The sequence below is a fragment of the Phyllostomus hastatus genome, unplaced genomic scaffold (genome assembly GCF_019186645.2).
Source record: "Phyllostomus hastatus isolate PE091 unplaced genomic scaffold, TTU_PhHast_1.1 phas_contig_58, whole genome shotgun sequence".
Taxonomy (NCBI): domain Eukaryota; kingdom Metazoa; phylum Chordata; class Mammalia; order Chiroptera; family Phyllostomidae; genus Phyllostomus; species Phyllostomus hastatus.
The window spans coordinates 59,655,353-59,675,765 of NW_025333916.1; the positions used below are offsets into that span (position 1 = coordinate 59,655,353).

General features: G+C 45.1%; 1 protein-coding gene across 3 annotated transcripts; it reads left to right on the plus strand.

The window, feature by feature from the left end:
• The first annotated feature begins 541 nt into the window (after nucleotides 1-541).
• Nucleotides 542-16,386, plus strand: RIMOC1 (RAB7A interacting MON1-CCZ1 complex subunit 1). 3 transcript variants are annotated; one of them, XM_045847926.1, is made up of 6 exons: nucleotides 542-831; nucleotides 4,294-4,397; nucleotides 6,073-6,216; nucleotides 7,555-7,686; nucleotides 8,608-8,689; nucleotides 15,447-16,386. In XM_045847926.1, exons 1-6 carry the CDS (start codon nucleotides 732-734, stop codon nucleotides 15,734-15,736), a joined length of 852 nt encoding a protein of 283 aa, XP_045703882.1. In that variant the 5' UTR covers nucleotides 542-731; the 3' UTR covers nucleotides 15,737-16,386. The 3 variants fall into 3 exon arrangements, with proteins under 3 accessions (XP_045703882.1, XP_045703881.1, XP_045703883.1); XM_045847925.1 differs by having other exon boundaries at nucleotides 545-831; nucleotides 8,575-8,689; XM_045847927.1 differs by lacking the exon at nucleotides 542-831 and adding an exon at nucleotides 2,377-2,410 and having other exon boundaries at nucleotides 8,575-8,689.
• Nucleotides 16,387-20,413: the final 4,027 nt, after the last annotated feature.

The window sequence follows — 20,413 nt, forward strand, 5'->3', positions numbered from 1 at the left end:
TCAGGAAGGGTCTCGAGATGTAGAACGATAAACATTTTTCCAAATGCAAAATGTTGGTACTACTGGAAGCAAGGCGGTTCAAGTACGTTAAAGGAGAGTTAGCGATTGCAGATGAAAAATAAAACAAATCCAGCTACTAAAATCAAGATTTAGAAAAGTGACAGCCACGTAGCCTGGTACCTCCCACTAGTGTTTGGAGTTCTCCAGCCAAGTCTCGGGGACTTGGATGAGCTACAAGGGAGCCATCATCAGGCTGCCCATTTCTGACCGGGAGATTAGAATTAAGCAGCCTACTCACGACAAGACCAAAGCCCACACAGTCCTATTCCCGGGGTTCCAGCCCGCTCCTGGGCGAGGGACCGCGCACTAATCGCCCACCAATTTCGTCCCAGCCCCCAGCGGAGAGAGCTGCCTTCCCATTGGGTCGGCGTGGGATGAACGTCTCCGATTGGCTTAAGGAAGGGGCGGGGCGAGGCAGTTCCCGACGGCACACCGCCCATAAAACCTCCGCGCTGCTAGGGATTGCGGGAGGGAGGGGAAGTTCCAGGACCGGGAAGTGTCCCGGGACGACCTTTCGAGGCGTGGGTGTGCACTCCACCGGAGCCGGGGTCACCCCCCCCGCCCCCCACCAACCACACGCGCTCCGCCCCCACGCCGCGCCCGAGCTGACGGATCAGGTGACCACGGGCTGGCGCGGTCACGTGGCTGGGGCGCGCCCTCCCGTTGTGGCCATGGCGGCCGCAGGCTCCAGTGTGGCGAGGCGAGTGGAGCAGCTCGGAGACCTGGCTCAGGCCCACATACAGCAGCTCAGCGAGGCGGCCGGCGAGGACGGTGAGGGGGCGAGCGGGGCGAGCGGGCGGAGCGTGTGCGGAGCGGGCTCTCGGCGGCCGTGGGGGCTGGGGCTGCGGCCTGCGGTCGGCGCGTCCCGCGCGCGCGCGGTCAGTGGTCCACTCCGCCGAGCTCGCGCGCCCCGAAGCCGCGGCGTTGGCGCCGGCGCCGCGTTTTTCCTACCCTACGAGAAAACCCGTTTACAGCTCAGACAGGTCCGCGCTGCTCGCCTCTCCTTGTCTCCGTAGCGACTGGCGAAGAGGGCGGAATTCAGATAACTACACGGGAAAGTTTACACGAGTGGTTCAAGCTGAAGGACAGCGCGCGGGCAGTGGTGGTGTGGGGTGCTGGGAGGTGCTGGGCGAGTGTGACAGGCGCAGTTTATGGCTACGCTGTCCATTTCTGTCTTGTTTGGGACCCTAAGCTCAGCTGTGAACAACGTTCTGCGGAAGAGCTTTAACGGGGGTGTAGTGTACACGATTCTTGCACGTACGTGGTCTTACTTCTCCCAAGGGCTGTCCGGGTTAGAAAACTTCTTTTGGAAAGGTCCAAGCAGTTTCCTTAAGCGCAAAAAAAAAAAAAAAAAAAAAAGTCTGGAATTGTCTCGACTTCTAATTTTAAGTCCAGTTCTGTTTCATTACTTCTCAGCTGCCTGTAGGTTTTGCATGATTTCTCTTTGACTTTTGAACCTTTACTACAACACAGATCGGTTTTTAAATTCTTGTGAACTGGTTATCACACGCATAGGAAAATAGTATGGGGACATTTATTTACCCAAGTGACTGAATGAATAGCTGGCGAATTTGTTGAAAAGGGTCTGTGGTGAAAGCGCTCTAGTTCTAGTGAAGATTATTTGGCGAATTATATTTTTTCTTAGGAGCGTGTTCTTCCAAACCCACAGAATGCTCAGAAGCTGACCTCTTTTTCGGTTTGTGGTAAGTGAATCCCAGGATTCACAGGAATAGCTGGTTCGTGGACAGTAGTGGCTAGCACCTGAGAGAGGATCTAAGCTACTTCTAAGTAAATACGCTGGTCAGGGATCTCGGCCCCACTCCAGCTCCACCTGAAACCGTTTAAACAGCTCAAAGGTTTTTTATTCACTTGTCATTGAACCCAAAAGCCATTCTCATTTTTCCATGGAAGTTATTTAATCCAATCTAAAATGAAAGCTGTAAATAAGTCGTGATAGAGATTCATGTTTGGAGTCTTTATAGGTCTGCAAATTTACTAAAGTTAAAATGATACTGGTGCATATTGTAGCATGATTTTCTTATTTTAAGAAGTTTAATAAAGATGCGGGTGCATGTATTTGAATTGAAGTTGATATTCTTTTCCCACACAACAAAACTAATATACATTTAAAATTTGTCCTTTAATGTAACAACGTATGGTTATATTTGGTCATAGGAATTGATAGTTCTTATTGTCTTCTTCAAAATAGATCAGATACAGCCAAACCTTCCATTGAGGAATGTTCTCCGTTTTGTTTTTGTTCAATTTTCTTAACTTATTTCTCATTGTACAGACACACTATATTTACCACAGGACATTATGCCACGAGAGGGAGTTTTTCCAGAAATGTGTAAGAATCACTTTTTTCTTGCCTGTCGTCATTTTGACTGAATTGTTCTAGTAAAAATATTGCAGTCCATAAAAATTTTCTAAAGTTCGAGCTGTTACCTCGTCACCCTCAGTAATTATGTCATAAATTCGTGTGAGATACACCTTCAGTGAATTCAGGGCCACTCTTACATTTAAAATAATCCTGCACTTTAAGAAGAAAACGTTAGTGCAGTCTCTAAAGAAACAGGAGCAGTGCCATGTTCCACAACTCCATGGTAGAATATTTCTTTTGTGGGTCTTTTACATGATACGACTTTCCTGGGCTCGGGAGAGAGGGGAGGGCTAGCGAAGAATCAGGCCAGGTGAATAGTGTGCCTCACCGCAGTCAGAGTCTGGACTGGGTACAGGTGGGGCCTCACCTGGGAAAACAAGGCCAAAGGCTCACATGATTGCCGCAGGCACAATCGAACCTGGTGTTGCTTTCGCTCCTACACTGAACAGCTGCTGTGTCTGCGCCAGTGCTGAGGCTGGATCAGCCGGGCCTGCACCCAGTGCTGGGTTTTCCATCCGCTGGCCAGTGAGGAGGGAAGGGCAGGTGGGGAGTGTTTGTGTTTGTGTACACACACATACATATATGCATATATGTCCGGAAGGAAGTACAGAGGGCAAACTCAGGGACTTGAATGTCTGGATGGTGGGCATATCTAAATTTGTGTACACCAGATAATACAGAAAGCTGGAAAGCACCTTGGAATGGATACTTGGTAGTTAGGGAGGCAAAGTTCATGAGAAAAGGTGAAACCGTAGAAGCAAGGGAAATAAGACGTTGAAGGAAGGGAAGGAAGGGGTATCAGAAGTCTTTCGTTCCAGCTCTTCCGTGTTTTGAAAGGACGAAGTAATTTGTTCCATATCTAGGTTTTAAAAATAAATAAAATAAAGCGGATGCATTATATAATTTTAATTCTAATTGCTATTTTACATACATAAACATGTAAACACTATGGTGAAGTTATAAATGCTCTGAGTGCCAACATTTTATGAGACATTTGATTTAATCAGTTGGGGTCCTTTGGAAAATAGATTTTTAAAATTTTAAGTTCTCAATGGAAGCCCTTTCTGTAGATTGATCATATATTTGTATTATTCCAGCAAAAGTTTTAAATTTATTACTTAAATATTTTGAGTGCTTCATCATAAAAGAAGCACTGTGAAACTAGAGATTGCATTTAAGAAATGACAACTGAACCTGGAAAGTTTTCAGTCTAGCTTTCCAGAACAAATTTCCATTACATTAGCTTAGTTAGGATTAGGTGTCATGTTATATTTGTTTCTCGTAAGATTTTACTATTATGCTGCTCCTCCAGTGCCATAAACATAATTTTATTTGGTCATTTCAGATATATAATGTTTTAGTTTAAATAACAGGCTGAAATTATATGACATAATCACCATGTTTGTTTGTTTGTTTTTTTAAAGATTTTGTTTAGTTTTTAGAGAGGTGAAGGGAGGAAGAAAGAGAGGGAGAGAAACAGCAGTGTGTGGTTGGTTGCCTCTCACATGTCCCCTTCTGGGGATCTGGCCCACAACCCAGGCTTGTGCCGTGACTGGGAATCGAACTGATGACCCTTTGATTCACAGGCCCGCACTGAACCCCTGAGCCACACCAGCCAAGGCAGGATCTTTTTTTAATTTATTGGTTTTTAGAGAGAGAAAGGAAGGGGGAGAGGGAGAGAAAAACATCGATGAATCGATTTGTTGTTCCACTTATTTCTGTACTCATTGGTTGCTTCTTATATGTGCCCTGACCCGGGATCAAACCTGCAACCTTGGTGTGTTGGAACCATGCTCTCAACAACTGAGGTACCTGGCCAGGGCTAATCACCGTGCTTTTATCTCTTACAGATCACTTTCTAATTCGGGCCTCTGCAGCTCTAGAAAAATTGAAACTCTTGTGTGAAGACAAAGACTGTTCAAATCCATCAAATCTTCTCGAACTTTACACACAGGTACTGAGACAGCTGTGGTTTCTGACATGTTATGGGGTCAGATTGCTTAATGAGATGGTTGATTCCAACGTTTAAGTGTAATAAAATCAGTTTATTCTCTCCTTTAAGCGTTCAATTTTATTCAGAAACTGTAAGTATGTGTAAAGCATATAGACTTGAAACTTTGTGGCAATATGCAAAGAAGATTTAGCAGAGGAGTGTTGATCAGAAAAATGAGGATTATATCTTGCAGATAACAGAATCTCTTCCCTTTATAGATAAGTAAGCAACCTTTATAGATAAGTAAGCAAAACAGGACGAATCCTGTTTCCAAGGTCTTCAAGGTTATTCTGAGGAAGTGGAGGATGCTGTAAGAGCCCCGATTATTTTCCCCTGAAATTCTCATTTCCTTAGGGCTCCCAACAGGACTCCCCCTGCTGTTGTCGTGCAAGGCTATGAGTTTGTCCTGTTCCCCTCTTTCCCTGTTTTTCTTTGCTGTCAAAAACCAGGCCTCTGTGTAGACAAGACACAAGGTCTGTTTTCTTGGTTTTCTCTAACACTGCTGAGACAAGTGGACATTAAACATTATTTCATTATAATAACTAACATGCGCATAGCATCTTAGAGTGGATAGAGTGCTTCACATGCCCTTACTTGACAGCTCAGCGGTGGTAAGGATGAGGCAGTTATATACAAAGGAACTATTTGGTAGCTAAAAGTAGCCACGGGGAAGTAAACCAAACAGTCAATAATATTTTGGTAACTATATATGGTGCCAGATGGGGGGCTGGAAATACTGAGGGAGTACTATGTGAAGGTTATGAATGTCTAACCACTAAGCTGTGCACCTGAAACCAATACATAATAAAAATGGGAAAAAAGAAAAAGAGTAAACTTCAGTACACTTCCAAGTGCACCTTGGGTGGTTTGAAGGTACGTGAACAGCGGGTCTTGCATTTAACTAAGAAAGCAACTAAGATTAATTAAGAATGCTGGGGGTCTTAGCATTCCAGTTGCATGGTACTGGTGATAGGCGGCCTGTGTTGGGGGGCAGGGTGCATATCCCGCAGGTGTTGAATCTGCATTCAGGAAAACATCCTTTGAAGATTCACTTTACAGAACTAGAGGTGGTGATCTTGACTTGATACAGCAGCCATTTAGAAAACGTTCAGAGTATATATGTATAAAAAAGAATATAATTATACTTTTCATAATATTGTATATGATTAACTTAATTAGAACATAGAACTCCACTTTATTTTGTGAGGGAAGGAAGATTAGCACTAATTTAATATTTTAGTGAAATAGCTATGAAGTTTTCCATAAAGTTCATATCGGATTATATTTACAGCTAGACATTTTGCCTACTTTTCAAATTTAAATTTTTTTCTACTTACTGATTTTAGAGAGAGAGAGAGAAAGAAACATTGGTTTATTGTTCCCCTTATTTAGTTATTCATTGCTTGAGTCTTATAAGTGCCCTGACCTGGGATGGAACCCACCACCTTGACGCATTGGGACAACGCTATAACCAACTAAGATACCCTGCCAGGGCCTCAGATTTAAATATTGTGCTAGAAAAGTTAACTGTCTAATAAAACATCTATCTATCTATCTATATGTGCAAAGTCAAGCTATTGAGAGTCACTCTCTCAGGTTTAAATCATTTACCGATGCTTGTTTTCTCACACATCAGGCTATTTTGGACATGACGTACTTTGAGGAGAACAAGCTGGTAGACGAAGATTTCCCTGAAGACTCTTCAGAGAAAGTAAAAGAGCTGATCACTTTCCTTTCAGAACCAGAAATTTTAGTTAAAGAAAATGACAGGAACCCTGAAGTAAGTCTTACACTCATGAATGATGCAAAGCTGCTAATTCTTACTGTGTGGCCTGCTCTTTAGAGTCTGTAATTCTTTTTTTCCTTGAATATGTCTTTGTCTCTGTTTTAAATTAAGATTGAAAGCCCTGGCTGGCGTGGCTCAGTGGATTGAGCCCCGGCCTGCAAACCGAAAGGTCACGGGTTCGTTTCCCGGTCGGGGCGCAGGCCTGGCTTGCTTTCAGGCCAGTGTTTCCCTGCCTCTCGTTCTCCCTCCCTTCCCCTCTCTCTGAAAACAAACAAGATTTAAATAAATGCATAAATTAAGATTGAAGGAGGGATTTATGAAAGTTTAACACTTCACGACAAAAGTTGTTATATTTTCCTAGAGATGTTTCAGAATATTTGCATGCTGGAATTGTACTTTAACTACGGTGCCTGATCGTTTTCTAAGCACAGATACTTGCTGTTTCTGCTCTCTTGACTTTTGCAGATGCTGTATCTTCTGGAGGGTCCCTGGTAACTTAACCAGCACACTTCTTGTCCTTCTTACAGCCCTCAGCCTTCTGGACACGTGCTGCCTTTCTTCCCACGGACCCGCCTAACCCTCCAGCCCTGCGTGCTCCTCCAGCCCTGCGTGCTCCTCCTCCTCATCTCTGAGAAGTCTTGCTCTTTCCCCAGCACCTCCCCTTCCCTTATTCCGGGAGCGGGCATGCCCAAGGATGTCTCCTTACTCCTCTGACAGTCCCTCTTCTGTCTTTGCGTTACAACCTGTTCGTATGTTCTTCACTGCCGTCTCTCTTCGGGTGGTTTCAAGATCTTCCTCTCTAGCCATGGCTGCTCTTCCAAGTGCGTCATTTCTCACCTTCAGCTGCTGCCTCTCTCCCCCCGGATGGCTTAGTGTTGTGTGTGTTGATGAGGGGCTGCTAACTGTGGGAGCACATCCTCTCGCATTTTAAATGACACAGCACAGTAAAAGTTTGATTAGAGTTGTTTTTGTGTATATACTTTTATTTTATTCTAGCAATAGTAGAAATCTTGTTTCAAGTAACATGTATTTCTGAAAAGTTATCTTTTTTAATCAGATTGTGGAATATTTATTTATGTTTCAGATATATTAGAATTTGCTACTAAAATATTTAAACAATATTTTCTACAAATATTTATAAATGGAGTATTTTAATTTTCATATACTAATAGATTTCTGCGTTTCTACTTGATACATTCCTGTGTAAATACATAAATGAAGAGCAAGTTTTGTGAAGTGAGAGTGTGTTTAGTTCCTCAGTCTGTTGAACTGGCACTTCGGTTTTACAGGCGCCAGGCTTCCCTTCTCAGCTGTGCCTCTGTTGTGTTTCAGCGCGGCCGCCTGCTTGGGGACGAGCTCCTGGAGTGCCTCTCGTGGCGGCGAGGAGCCCTGCTTTACATGTATTGCCATTCTCTGACCAAAAGGCGCGAGTGGCTCACGAGGAAATCGAGCTTGCTTAAAGAGGTAGGAGGCATTTCTCCTGTATATTCGATTATTGACATTTTTGTAGGTTTCGAAAAGCTGTCCTTGGCATAGTATTAAGACTCTTGGAACCAAAGGGTCTGCATTCCAGGCCTTTTGCTTACTGGCTGTGTCATCGTAGACAGGTTGGAATTGTTGTGAAGATCGAGTAAGGTAACATGTGAAAGCCCTTATCTACCAGAAAGTTCTGTAAGCTCAGGGTTTTTATTTTTTAAATACAGTATAAGGTAGATGATGTGTATTAATTTTTAAGCATATTTTTTGGCCTGAAGAAAACAAGTGTGGCTGTGAGCCTCTCTCTGTCAGCAGGTCACTCCTGCTGCTCCTGGAAAATTGTGGCTCTCTGATTTGGTTTGAGTCTGTGACCGAATCAGTAAACGTAAACATCGTCTTAGTGTTGCGTGCTATCACCTGGGATTCTAACCTGGGTTGTTTGGGCACACGCGGTTTACGTGGGCCTGCAAATGAGAGTCCACACCTTCATGTTAAAGTCTGAGCGTATTTCTAAATTATAGTAAGTACATAGATAATAAACTGTTGAACATGACCTTATTATCTTTATCCTTTTCTTCCTCTGATCCCATTTTTGACAAGTATATTACTGAATCATGTGTTCTTGGTCAAGGATTTTTTTTTTTCTTTCATGCTCTTACAACTGGAGCATTTGGTGGGTTACACTTTATAATACATATGAAAAGCTTTTTGGGGTGGTGGATCCTTTGACCACTGAAATGTAATAGCCATAAGACACGTCTGTGTATTAGCCCATTTTCTCTTGAGTAAAGAATGGGGTGGGGTGGGGATAACATTTGAACTTTCTATAGCTCTGCGTATAATACTTTCAATTCTTTGGCTTTGACTTTCATTTAGTACCTTGTTGATGGAATCAATTACTTGCTACAGATGCTAAATTATCGGTGCCCTACCCAATTAAATGAAGGAGTTTCTTTCCAAGACCTAGACACAGCTAAGTTACTCAGTGAAGGTAATGTGATCTCTTTTTGAAGTTTTTGTTTTTAAAGCCTTTTAAAATTTTAACAAGTTTATTATATTTCACACTGATTTAAGTACATTTCAAGTTACATCATAGACAAAAATAAAACAGCTTCTAAAAATTCAAAGATCTTCTCATATAATGTAGAAAAATGCTGCTGACCTCTCTGCTTTGTAATTTTGGGAGCATTATATTTCATGGTACATACTTACGTTGCATCCCCCATAGTCGCCATCAGGTAGCAGGTTCTACTACTTAGAGCAGAAACTAGAAGCGGCTTTTAAATAAGATACAGCTTGACTGCTCTTGCACGTAAAGATGATCCAGAGCTGCTTATGCTGGTCTCTGGCGTCATCAGGTTCCTGTCTTTTTCGTCCGTCACCTTCAGAACCAGAGCCCTTAGCTTCAGAAGGAGGCCCTTTGTGTAGATTACCTTGTGGAAAGTACTTCCCGGAGCTGTGCAGGATGCCTCCCTCTGAGGATTCTGCGTCCGCTCTCAGTATCCCAGCGTGCTCCTGGAGCTCCTTCTGTCCTACCTGTGTTTCAGAGTGCAGGAACGAACGCCAAGGGTGTTTTCTTCCACTCGAGTCGGCTCCTTTGGAGCAGCCTTCCAGAAGTTTCTTACAACACTTCCATCCACATTTCACTGGCCAGAGCTGGATCACGTGGGTTCATGTAACTACAAGGGAGCCTGGAAAGTATAGTCCTTCACCCGATGCACTGCCATCCCAAGTGAAATTAGATCTGTTTATTAGGAAAGGAAGGAAGAATAAATACTGGGCGGCAACTGTTAGTTTCTCTGCCACAAACATCTTTGCACTTAAAAATGCTAAGAACTGGAGATGGTAGATCATCTGGGTTTTAGGCTGAGGTGCGGGAGGGAAGAACCACTTGTTTTTACTGCCTCTCTTCACAAGTGGAGGAACTGAGGTCCTGATGAACCAGCAGTACCTGTTCACGGGCACGTAGCTGGCAAGTGATGTACATGATCCTATGTGTATGTTTTCTTCTGTACCTCATCTGAGGTTTTGATGGGGGAAATCAAAAATGGGAAAAGGAGAGAACTTCTTAGGGAAAATTCTCTTTTGTTTTATTTTATATTTTAATTCTCCTTTGGTAGCTTCTGTGGGCTTTTCTATTAAAAACATTGCATAGGGAAAAAAAGCATGATGTAAGTGTCATCAGTATATGGCTGGCGGTATACAAAAGTTTTTACTTACAGTTAATTTGGACAAATAGCTTGTCCTATAGAAGTTTTATTATGACTACATAGTGCTCTTTCAGTAGGTGTGACACTTTGACAAACATGGGGTGTTTTATTTATGGGAAGTATTTATTTGGATAACTAGTGAACTGACTGGCTGCATGAAAAATGGCTTTTCTAAAATGTACTTATACAACTGCATGGATTACTTTAAAAGAAAAAGCAGGGGTAGGCACTGAAGCCTATTTAGAACCAAAGAAAGTGGCACAGGTCACCCGTTCTTTTCCTCCTTCTCCCACTTCTAGTCATGAGATAAGGTATTCTCATGGCCTGAAATTTTTTCTCCAAAATGCAAGTGGTACTGGTATCTTCTCTAGGTCGTAACTTGGCGCTCACCTTCGCTGGTACTGCTTGCATGACAAGGGAATGAAAAGGGCAGGGAGGGTCGCTTTCCTCCAGAAACAAAGAAAACTGTGTTAGTCCGTAGTGGTACCGTCCCAGTGGTCCATTCTTTCTCTCTCGCTCTCCTCCAAAGCTGTTGGGTCCCGTGTAATTCATCTCTCTCAAGGTCATCCGAGACCAGCAGCGCTGCTTTCCACAGGCTGAATTATTTCTAAGACCCCGCCAGAGACATTTAACTTTTTCATTTTTTTGTTAGCCAGTATAAAACATTCCAGAAAATCCTCAGTACTTATTAGGGAAAAAAGTTCTATATGAGTCATCAAAAATATTTTTGTGGGCAGATCTTAATAATAATTTACCTAATTTTAGACAAAACTCAATGCAGTATATACTTAGTAAGATTTCTTTTTCTAAGCTAAAGACAACCATATTGTCCTTTGAATATTACCTATATGTCATTAAATTTTTAGCTTTTAAAAATTACTGAGTAATGTATTTAGTAAATCTTTTTATCTCATCTCTGAGCCTCATTCCTCTGTGTATTCTTACAAAAACAGGCTTGTCCGAACAACCCTGGAGTTAGCAGGTTAAATCAAATAATGTTGAGCTTTGCACAACCTTGGTTTATGCCCTTTGTATACCACTGAGGACCACCTTCTGCTGGCTGCCCTCTTGCCCATTGCTTACCCCAGAAACTGGACTTCAGACCCCCTAAAGCAGCGGCTCTGAGCTGTCATTGCTGAGTGCCTGGGTAGCTTGTTAAAAATGCACATTTCTGTGTGCCACCTGCAGGTTCGGATTCAATACGTGGAGTGCAGGAAGCTGTTTTTAATAAGCCCACAGACTTACGATGCAGTCAGCTTGAGAGACCTCACCGCTCCTAGGGTCGCCAGTCTGCCCACCTTTTTAATGTGAAAGTCACCTTTCTGCCCTCGCCCTATCCCCCTCTGCGTTCCCCACTATCACACGTGTTCTAGGACATGCACAGGGCAAACTGAAGTAGTTCATCAAAACCCATGCTGGGCACTAGCCCAAAAAAAAAAAAGGAAAACTTGGAGTAGCCAAAGGACTGTAGCTACAGAGTAGTAGATCCCTTGAGGAAGTAGAGAGGAAGAAAGTGCCTTATTTTTATATTACTCATCCTTTTTTTTTTAAACACGTTACTCATCCTTTTGATGCAAGATAGTGTAATGCAGTGGTTTGGCACAGTCTGTGGACCAGCAGCATCAGCATCGCCCCGAGTTCCAGGACTTTGTTCAGAACGCAAATCCATAGACCCAGCCCCACACCGGACCCTGTCATTCTGGAGGTGGGGGCCGGGCAGTCAGCGCATGCTCCTGGTAATCCTAAAGCAGGCTAAGGTGTGAGGACCACTCTTTATTGTACAGCCATTCATTCTCTCCCTGGTAAAAATCTTCCCGTAGGATATCTGTGCCTTGTTCAGTGGCCATTCCTTGTTAATAATATAAAGAGTGAGGCTGGGGGATGCATTATCCATATGGCCCCTTGGGACTGGAGGGACTCGTGGGTCGGAGCCTGGAAATCTCAGGGTGGCTAAGACCCTGCGTCCCCTCCAATTCCTGCAAGCACCCCTGGTTCCGTCCCGTGCCCAGATACCTCAGCTGGCACCTCTCCTGACTCCACACTACAAACTCAGCTGGGACAGACTTCTGCGGCTGCCGCTCCTCAAGATCCTGGCTCCCTTGTATGTGAGGAACTCTCGGATGACACAAAACCCGATCGTTCAGGACCAGACTGCTGGTGCAGCCCAGGACAGGGCTAGAGCCCCTACTGGTGTGCTCGGGGTGGTGTACCAACAAGGAGCGCGTGTTTCCAGTCGCTGGCCTCCGGTGCCTGGCTAGGGACAGCGGTGCAGGGCACGCCGCGCTTCCTCCTGACCTTCCACCTGGAGGGGACTACAGAAACAGCGAGGACTCCATACGCATGGTGTGCATTGTGCCGGGCCAGCAGCTGCCTAAGGGCCTGTGCGCCCCCTACCACGGAGGCTTTTACAAGGAGTGTGTGCAGTGTTCAAGTACCAGGGCATGCAGCCGAGGGACCTGCGTGTGGGCAGTGAGGCCGTCATCCTGTCATCGGGCATGAGTGACCTATTGCAGTTTGTGGCCAAGGAGGGCACCTGCGTTGAGGCGGTCCTCATCTTGGACGCCAACACCTTCAGTGTGGAGAGGGCGCTGCACCCCGCCAGCCACCTGCGCCTGTTCTGCTGTGTCCTGAGCAACTCGTCAGCCTGATGTATGGGGGCTGCTGAAGCTGCAGCCCTTCCACACACAGCTGTGTGTGTTATGCCACCAACATGTGCAAGTACAAGGTGCTCAGCGAGTACCTGCGTGAGCAGGGCCAAGACGTGTGTGTGCTTAGAGCACCTTCCCTACGTGGGCAGTGGTGCCACCGTGACTTCAGCCCTGTGGGGCTGCTGCTGGCCAGCGGCTGTCCCACGCACCCCCTTCTGCAGGAAGCACAGAAGGCTGAGTCCAGCTCTTTCCGAGCCAGCCTGCCGCTCTGGAAGACTGCCGCCACCAGCCTGGGCCTCCGTGTGTAGCAGGTGCTGAAGACGTGCTGAGACAGCAGGCGGGGGTGCCCAGACAAGCACGGGGGCATCTGGAGAGGCAAACTAGTTTTGTAACTAACTTTTACCTTTCACTTTGGTGTGGCCCTCTGAGAACTTCTAGAAGTCCGAGTTCGACAACTGGGGGGTGATGGAGGGAGTTCAGAGCTGTCCCTATCTGTGCAGTTAAACCAGCTAGGCTGCCTCTCTCAGAGCCTTGGCTACCAGTTAAATTCTGGGGTCTGGCCCAACCTGGACGGTACGCATACCTGGGAAGGCAGCAGCATTTCCAAAAACGTCCCCCTCAGAACAGGGATGAAGGTAATTCCCTTGCAGGGGAGAGACCTTTGTAGACCAGGCCACGTAACCTCCCCTTACCTAGTCTTAGGTCAAGGAGACCCAGGTGCTGAATTCCTCCCTTATCGGACTCTCAGCAAGGAGAAATTTGAGCTCTCTGCCGACGCCCCGGGGCCTAGCTCTTGTTTCACTTACCTTGACCCCACACTACATCCCTTTTCTTGCCTCCCACCTGGCCAGCATCCTCAGAGAAAAAGCCAGAGGGGACAGTCGCCTTCTGGTGGTGAAGTGAGGTGGCATACTGTCCAGCTCAGGCTGGGCCGGCCAAGGACTTCTCGGTGGGACACGGTGCCTGCTCGTACCTCCCCAGCCTCGTCTCTGCAGCAGGGCCAGGGCCTTAACCAGACTCGCCCCTCTCCGCCCATGTGGAACAGAGCCATGCTGATCTCCAGCAGAGCCAGGGGAAAGGTAAAAGAGTAGTGAGGAATGAGGCTGACCTGGAGTTGGGCATAAACTGGGTCCCAGGCCTCCCTTAGGCAAGCGTTCCCACCCTTCCCCAGTGGCTGCACCAGTTTGCGGGATGTACCTCAGCTCCTCCCAAAACTATAGCCCGCTTAAAAAGTCAACCTTCCCTCCATGTCTGCTGCGCTCTCTCCTCTCCACCAATCTGTTTAGGAATAATTAAGCAGGGGGTAGGTTCACAGAAATAAAAAGGGTGTGCGTTCAGTGAAATACTGAATCTAATATATAATTCATATATAATATGAAGCTGCATTCAGCTTCTTCGTGCACGTTCTGGTATTTTAAGTATGAAGGAATAAAGTAAAAAATAATTATGAGTAATATTATTAAGTGAATGTTTTATACATAGAAAGCATAATTCAGAGAGTGTAGCCAATCGTTTTCATGAATGCAAGCCTCAGATTCTGCTCTTAAGTGATTATTTGTCTTACTGATACAACAGTTTATGAGTCAGCCAGCTCCTCTAAACCTGTTCCTTCTCTTGCTACTGTTTGTAAGCTGAATTTGGGGTGAAGTGAAGGGGCAGATGCTAAAACATAAAAACTTGCAATAGAGTCAAGAGGACAGACACTGTAACAGTTTTGAAAGTTGAATTTTTCTTCCGTTTTTACTTGTGTCTCTAGTACCATCATAATCATTTCTGATTAGCCGTATAAGGTGAGCAACTGAGATTATGATTCTCATTTATTCGAGGTAAATTTTTCTAGTTACACAAGTACCTGTACATTAGAATAAATAATATATTTGTATTTTAAAGGCTTTAAGATGTGAACTAGTTACGTAGTTTATATTGTTGTCAATAATTTATACCCAAGTCTCTTTGATTCTAGGTCTGTCTTTCTACCAAATTGATACACTTTATATGCCACAAATGTCTGATTATATAATTGCCTTCTTCCACGATAGAATGCTTTAACTTTTGAATATTCTGCATGTATTTCTTCTCCTGGGAACATAAAGTATCTTGGATCTAATTTAACTGCTCTGACAATTCACATTAAATGGCCTCTCTGGGTCCCGTTAGTGCCTGATGCTTTCTGCAGGCTCTTGTAGAGCTGGGGGAGCGGAAGGGCGCTTGACGGGAACCGTGGTCTCGGCTCTGGAGTTCCCCTGAGTTAGGGGTTGTGTTCATGGTGGCCTTCTGGGAGACTCTACTCTCAGTGCTCGGAGACTGTGCGCAGAATTAGGGGTGTGTGTCCCAGGAAAGGTTCCGTTGATTCCATTCCATTCTTACAGAGGCCTCAAAGAGAATCCCAAAAAGGATAAGATCACACTGGTCTAACTGACCTTCTTAAAAACTCCTCTGACAATACTCTTTCTTCGAAGGGGAAGAGAGGAAATGTGCCTCTTGGTAGATTAGATAAAACGAAGATGGAGGTGTCCTCCCTGGCTGGTGTGGCTGAGTGGGTTGAGTGGAGCCTGGGAACCAAAGGGTCACGGCTTTGACTCCCAGTCAGGGCACATGCCTGGGTTGAGGGCCAGGTTCCTAGTGGGGGACAAGCGAGAGGCAACCCCACATTGATGTTTCTCTCCGCCCTCTCCCTCCCTTCCCCTCTTGTCTAAAAATCAATAAAATCTGAAAAGGTAGATGTGCCGATTAAACGAGGGTTGTACAAAAGTGGTCCTTGGCTCTTCTAAGTGTAACTATTAGATGAGAAGGAAACATGATTGATGGCATAAAAGGGATGTATTAGTTTTAATAACCAGAGTTTCTTAAGTTTTGAATTCTAATCTCTCCGTTGACACGACCTTCCCAGGAGTGTTCAGTGACATCCACGTGCTGGCTATGATGTACAGTGGAGAGATGTGTTGCTGGGGGCTGAAGTACTGTGCGGGCCCCCAGCCAGGAAACCAGGAGGTGGGTACCGGTGTTTCCGGAGCAAGCCACGCCGCACACCACAAGGAACCCCTGGATTTCCGAGAAGTGGGAGAGAAGATTCTGAAGAAGTATGTATCCGTGTGCGAAGGACCCCTGAAGAAACAAGAATGGAATACAACAAATGCAAAACAAATTTTAAACTTCTTTCAGCATCGCTCTAACCAGTAAGTTTGCCTAGTCTTTTTCAAACAAAAACAAAAAAAGACCCATGAAATGGAAATGTTCCGGGAAAGAAGGTGCATTGACACTGAACTTAAAAGAATGTCACACTACATAAAGGTGTCCGGCGTGGTTACCCTTTTGAAATGCCACCACCATGCTTCCTTATAGATTCTTAAACCCATGAAGGGACAGTTCTTTCATTTCTAAAGTGGCATGTATGTTACTTTAACTCAGCCTGAACTACAGGCGTCCTCTGACTAATGCTAAAGAGGAACCCAGTTCACCTTTACAAAGATTTTTTTCTGTTACTTCAGGTTTTTTTTGTTTTTAATTGTGGGAAACTGTAACAAAATTGACCATTTTCACTGTCTTTAGATTATTTTTCTATCTCTGTACCATGAAGCCTGCTATGCTTCAAAGGGTTAAAATCAAGTAACCTCATTGCTTTAGATATATGCTACAGATACCAACATTGGCAAAATCATGACAAATGTTCAGATTCCATTTCCAGAATAAGATAGATAATGAACAACTTGCCCTGGCTGTTGTGGCTCAGTGGATTGAGCGCAGGCCTGTGAACCAAAGGGTCACCGGTTCGATCCCCAGTCAGGGCACGTGCCTGGGTTGCAGGCCAGGTCCCCAGTGGGGGACTCGTGAGAGGCAACTGCACATTGATATTTCTATCCCTCACTTTCTCCCTCCCTCCCCCCCTCCAAAAATACATAAATAAAGTATTGAAAACAATAATGAAAGACTTCATAAAAGAATGGTTGCTTAATTATTTTACCATATATTCCTAACAGCATTTGAATTTTTTATCTTTCCTATTAGGTATTTTACCAAAATTTAAAATGATGTTCCTATCTTGTTTAAAAGAATATGCATGGTTTATCACATGAGTAATAAAGATAAAAACCAAGTTAGGTTAGTCCACTGTTAGCCCATACGTCTTTCGGGCACATCTTCTCATATGTATCAAAATGTTTGTATGCTTTTGTCTTGACTAGCAAAGGCCAGGGACCCCGGCTGCTGCCCTGCTCACGGGCTTTCTGGGGAGCGCCACCCAGTGGTTCCATCAGTTTCCCGGGACGGACTCCCGCGGCCACACTTGACTGTCACCATCCTGAGTCTCTTTCTGAAGTCTGAAATTTTAGTAACGGATGATAATTCTCATCTGCCTAGCTCTTTCACCTCTTCATTTTCATTGCTTGTCTCCTTTATTCCTTTTCACTTCTTCGCAGCCCCCTCCTCCTGACCACTGCCCTTTCCCTGGAACCGTCAGCCCCTTTCAGATGTTCTCCTTCCTTATCCAGCCTCAAGCCGCGGGGAAGCGCATGAAGTGCTTTCTGCAGACCCCCAAATCCGCCTTCCCCTCGGCCTTCAGCCTCATCATTCTGCAAGCCCTCACCCTTGAATTCATTCTGTCATTCACCTTTCCTGGGTGCTGAGTTCCGCCTGCAGCGCACGCAGCCCTTCGGAGTGGGATCACTCTAAGTATCTCACCTTCAACTTCAGAGGAGCCCTCAGTGTAAGCCTTTGTTTTTACGGGGGGGGGGGCCTCCCTTTTCCACTCTGGCAGATCCAAGCCACTAACATTCCTCGGCCCTATGTCCCGCCCCTAACTAACATACGGCCATTGGCCCTATCTTACAGACAGCCGGGATTGTTAGGAGGTCAGTTTCTGTTTACTAGCATTGCCCTCTTTATCTCCACTGCCCCCCACCCCACCCCTCTTTAGAAGGAGAGCCAGCCTGCTTCCTCTGGAGCCGGGGCTCCACCTTCCCTGTCTGCGGTCCTCTTCCTTTCCCCCTGGGCTTCTCTTTCTCTGCCTTCCTCCTCTCTTTTTACATACTCTAAATACTCTGGGGTGTGATGTCATTCATAGCCGTGGCTGCTTCTGCCGCCTTTAATGTTAGCCTGACTCCCAACCCGTAGTGAATCCCAGCTTCCTCCCTGCTCTCTAAACCTGACTTCTGGCTGCCTATTAAATATCTTTACTTAGACGGCCCATAGTCATTTTAAGTTCAGTATGTCCAAACCACTAATCCTCTTGCATGTGAAGTCTTTTCCTGTTCATTTTCCTCGTTATTTTTGATCTTCCCCTGAGTGGAGCAGAGCACGGCAGAAGCCACAGCCCGGTTTCTGCCCGCCTCCCCCGTCTCTGCAGATCAGCCCGTGCAGTCATGTTCCAGCCAGCGCCCCTCACACGGCAGAGCCCAGGCGCCTTTTGATACGCGCAAACCTCCTCATAGGGCCCCTTGGGACAAGGGGACTCGTTCCCTATTTCTGCCCCCATCTCTTTGCTTATCCTTAGATAGCTAAGAAGGTTTTTATTTAACTTAGTGGTTCACCACGTTTTACTGTGAAAATACCTTGTGCTTTCTAAGTATAAAGATTTAAATCATTTTAAATACAGTTTTTAGACCCACACACTGCCCCCCCCCGCCCCCCCAGTTTTGGAGCATCTGGATCAAGTACCATACTGGCAGTGCTCCCCCGGGGGCTGTGCGTGTTCCTGGACGTCCTTGCAGACCGCGTCACTCCCACCCGGAGCACTCGGCCCTGCTGTGCGGCCCAGCGGTACCCACTCACCCTTTAGGACTCCGCTGGCTCCCGTGGTGCTGTATCCACACGGCTTTCTTCAGCCCTTTCCAGTGAGGCTTAGATGCCCCTTTGCTTCTGCTCTTGCAATCTCGCCCTCCCGTGTCATCACAGGGATTGCATTGCTTGATTGTTTTCCTTACGATGGTGAGCACTGTGTTTTTAAAAATCTACCTTTATACGTAATGCTTGATCAATGGTAAAACCATTAGTCAAGTTTTCGGAATTGACAAGTGACGTGGTTCTAAGTGCCGAGCTCTGCTGCGCTCCACACCGCCACGCCCTCCGCACCAGGGCTTGACCAGGCAAACACGGAAGGCGCTCCTGAGGAGTGGAGCGTCACGGGAGTTGGACCCAAGGAAATGAGAGCTTTCTCTTGAAAAGCTTGGAACTTCCATTTTGCCTTCATGACCCACGTGTACCACTTGGGTCTCACCGCTTGGTACAGGTGTGAGGGCACTATTGGGTGCTTTTTGTACAACTTTCCCACCCCCACACAATTGGAGGATAATTTGTATGCCATAACAGTGATTATACAATGCTTTTTACTCTAGGGTATACAAAACATGAACGTATTTTGTATGTTAAAGCCTGCCAAGTAAATTCTGTTTCATGTAGAATGAAGGAGCTTCCAGCTACCACATGAGGAAGGTACTATAATTCACTCATCAATTTTTACGTTCCTGGTACATGCCAGGTTTTGTCCTAGGCACTGAGGATGTACAGCTTTGTAAAACACCCTCTTTCCGAGTTGGCCTTCTTGTGGAGGGAGTGAACACATTTTAAAAATACATAGTGTGTTAAGTGGTCAGTGCTGTGAAGAATAAAGCGGGCTCGGGGACTACTGTGACTCTGGAGAGGAGTGCTGTTTTCGGGGTGGTTGGGAAGGCACCTCCAAGCACCTGTCTACTTAACGTTTTGTATCTTCAAATTCTATCCCTTTGGTTACATTGCTTGTGAACATTCAGTACATTTATAAAGTTTCTCTTTCTCATGGAAGTTCTGATACTGCAATAAGAAGTACTGAGTCACTGCTTAAGACCGTGTCAATTTTATTACATTTAAAGGGTTGTCCTCTAGTGTGGGCTTTACTAATGGGTGAGTCTAAAGGCCTTGGTGCATTTATTATACTAAGGGTTTCTCCTTTTGGGTTTTCTCATAGTTACTGAAACTTAAACTCTGTTAACAGAGTTTTATAAATCCTTAAATTTGTATGGTTCTTTCCCTATATGAGTTTTCACATGAATTTTCATATGTCAGGTAGGCTTTGAGACTTGAAGTCCTTCCCACTTCAGTGCATTTATAGGGTTTCTGGCCAGTGCAAGTTGTTTCGTGCTGAATGCTGGCCTGCCAACCGAAAGGTCGCTGGTTCAATTCCCAGTCAGGGCACCTGCAAGAGTTGTAGGCCAGGCCCCCAGTTGGGGGTGTGGGAAAGGCTAGTGATCAGTGTTTCTCTCGCACATCATTGATGTTCCTCTCCTCTTTCTCCCTTCCCCTCTCTCTAAAAAAATCTTTAAGACTGAAGACTTAAGTCCTCATTCCTTTGCATGCTGAGTCATGGCTAAAACCCCACAATAAAATTACATTCCTACCTTCACAATCCCACTGTGAGTTCTCTGGTGTTCATTCAAGTGGGAGATGTGTCCGTTGCATTCTGAGATTCATTTTTGTGGGATTTTTAATAACCCACAGCTGGTTGACACATTAGTTTTAAGTTGCTTAAAATTTCTCTCCCCCTTTCAGGGTTCTTTCTGTGGTTCACAGAAAGATCTCCATCTGCCATAGAATCCAGGATTCTGTGGTTCTCTAATATCACTGTCTTGTATTGAAGATCTAATTGGCTTTATTAATGGATCCATGGACCAGGCTACCATCTAGCAGTTAGAAGGGCGCTCCCTTGTATTTTTTAACACAATATGAGATATTACGAAAGTATTACGTTAGAATACATTTAATGTATCTACAATTAAAGTGTTATGTACTTATGCTGTATTCTTTACTGTTTTGTTTGTTTTCCTACTTCTATGAAAATTTCCAAGTAAAATGTGGAGCATATACAATTTTTTAAATAAAATGATGTTC

Bases quoted from the DNA above. Each gene is read 5' to 3' on its own strand.
- RIMOC1 (XM_045847925.1), top strand. From the start codon at position 732: ATGGCGGCCGCAGGCTCCAGTGTGGCGAGGCGAGTGGAGCAGCTCGGA. The intron at 4,398-6,072 runs GTACTGAGACAG...CTCACACATCAG, and splicing joins TTCTCGAACTTTACACACAG to GCTATTTTGGACATGACGTA. The intron at 8,690-15,446 runs GTAATGTGATCT...CGACCTTCCCAG, and splicing joins AGCTAAGTTACTCAGTGAAG to GAGTGTTCAGTGACATCCAC.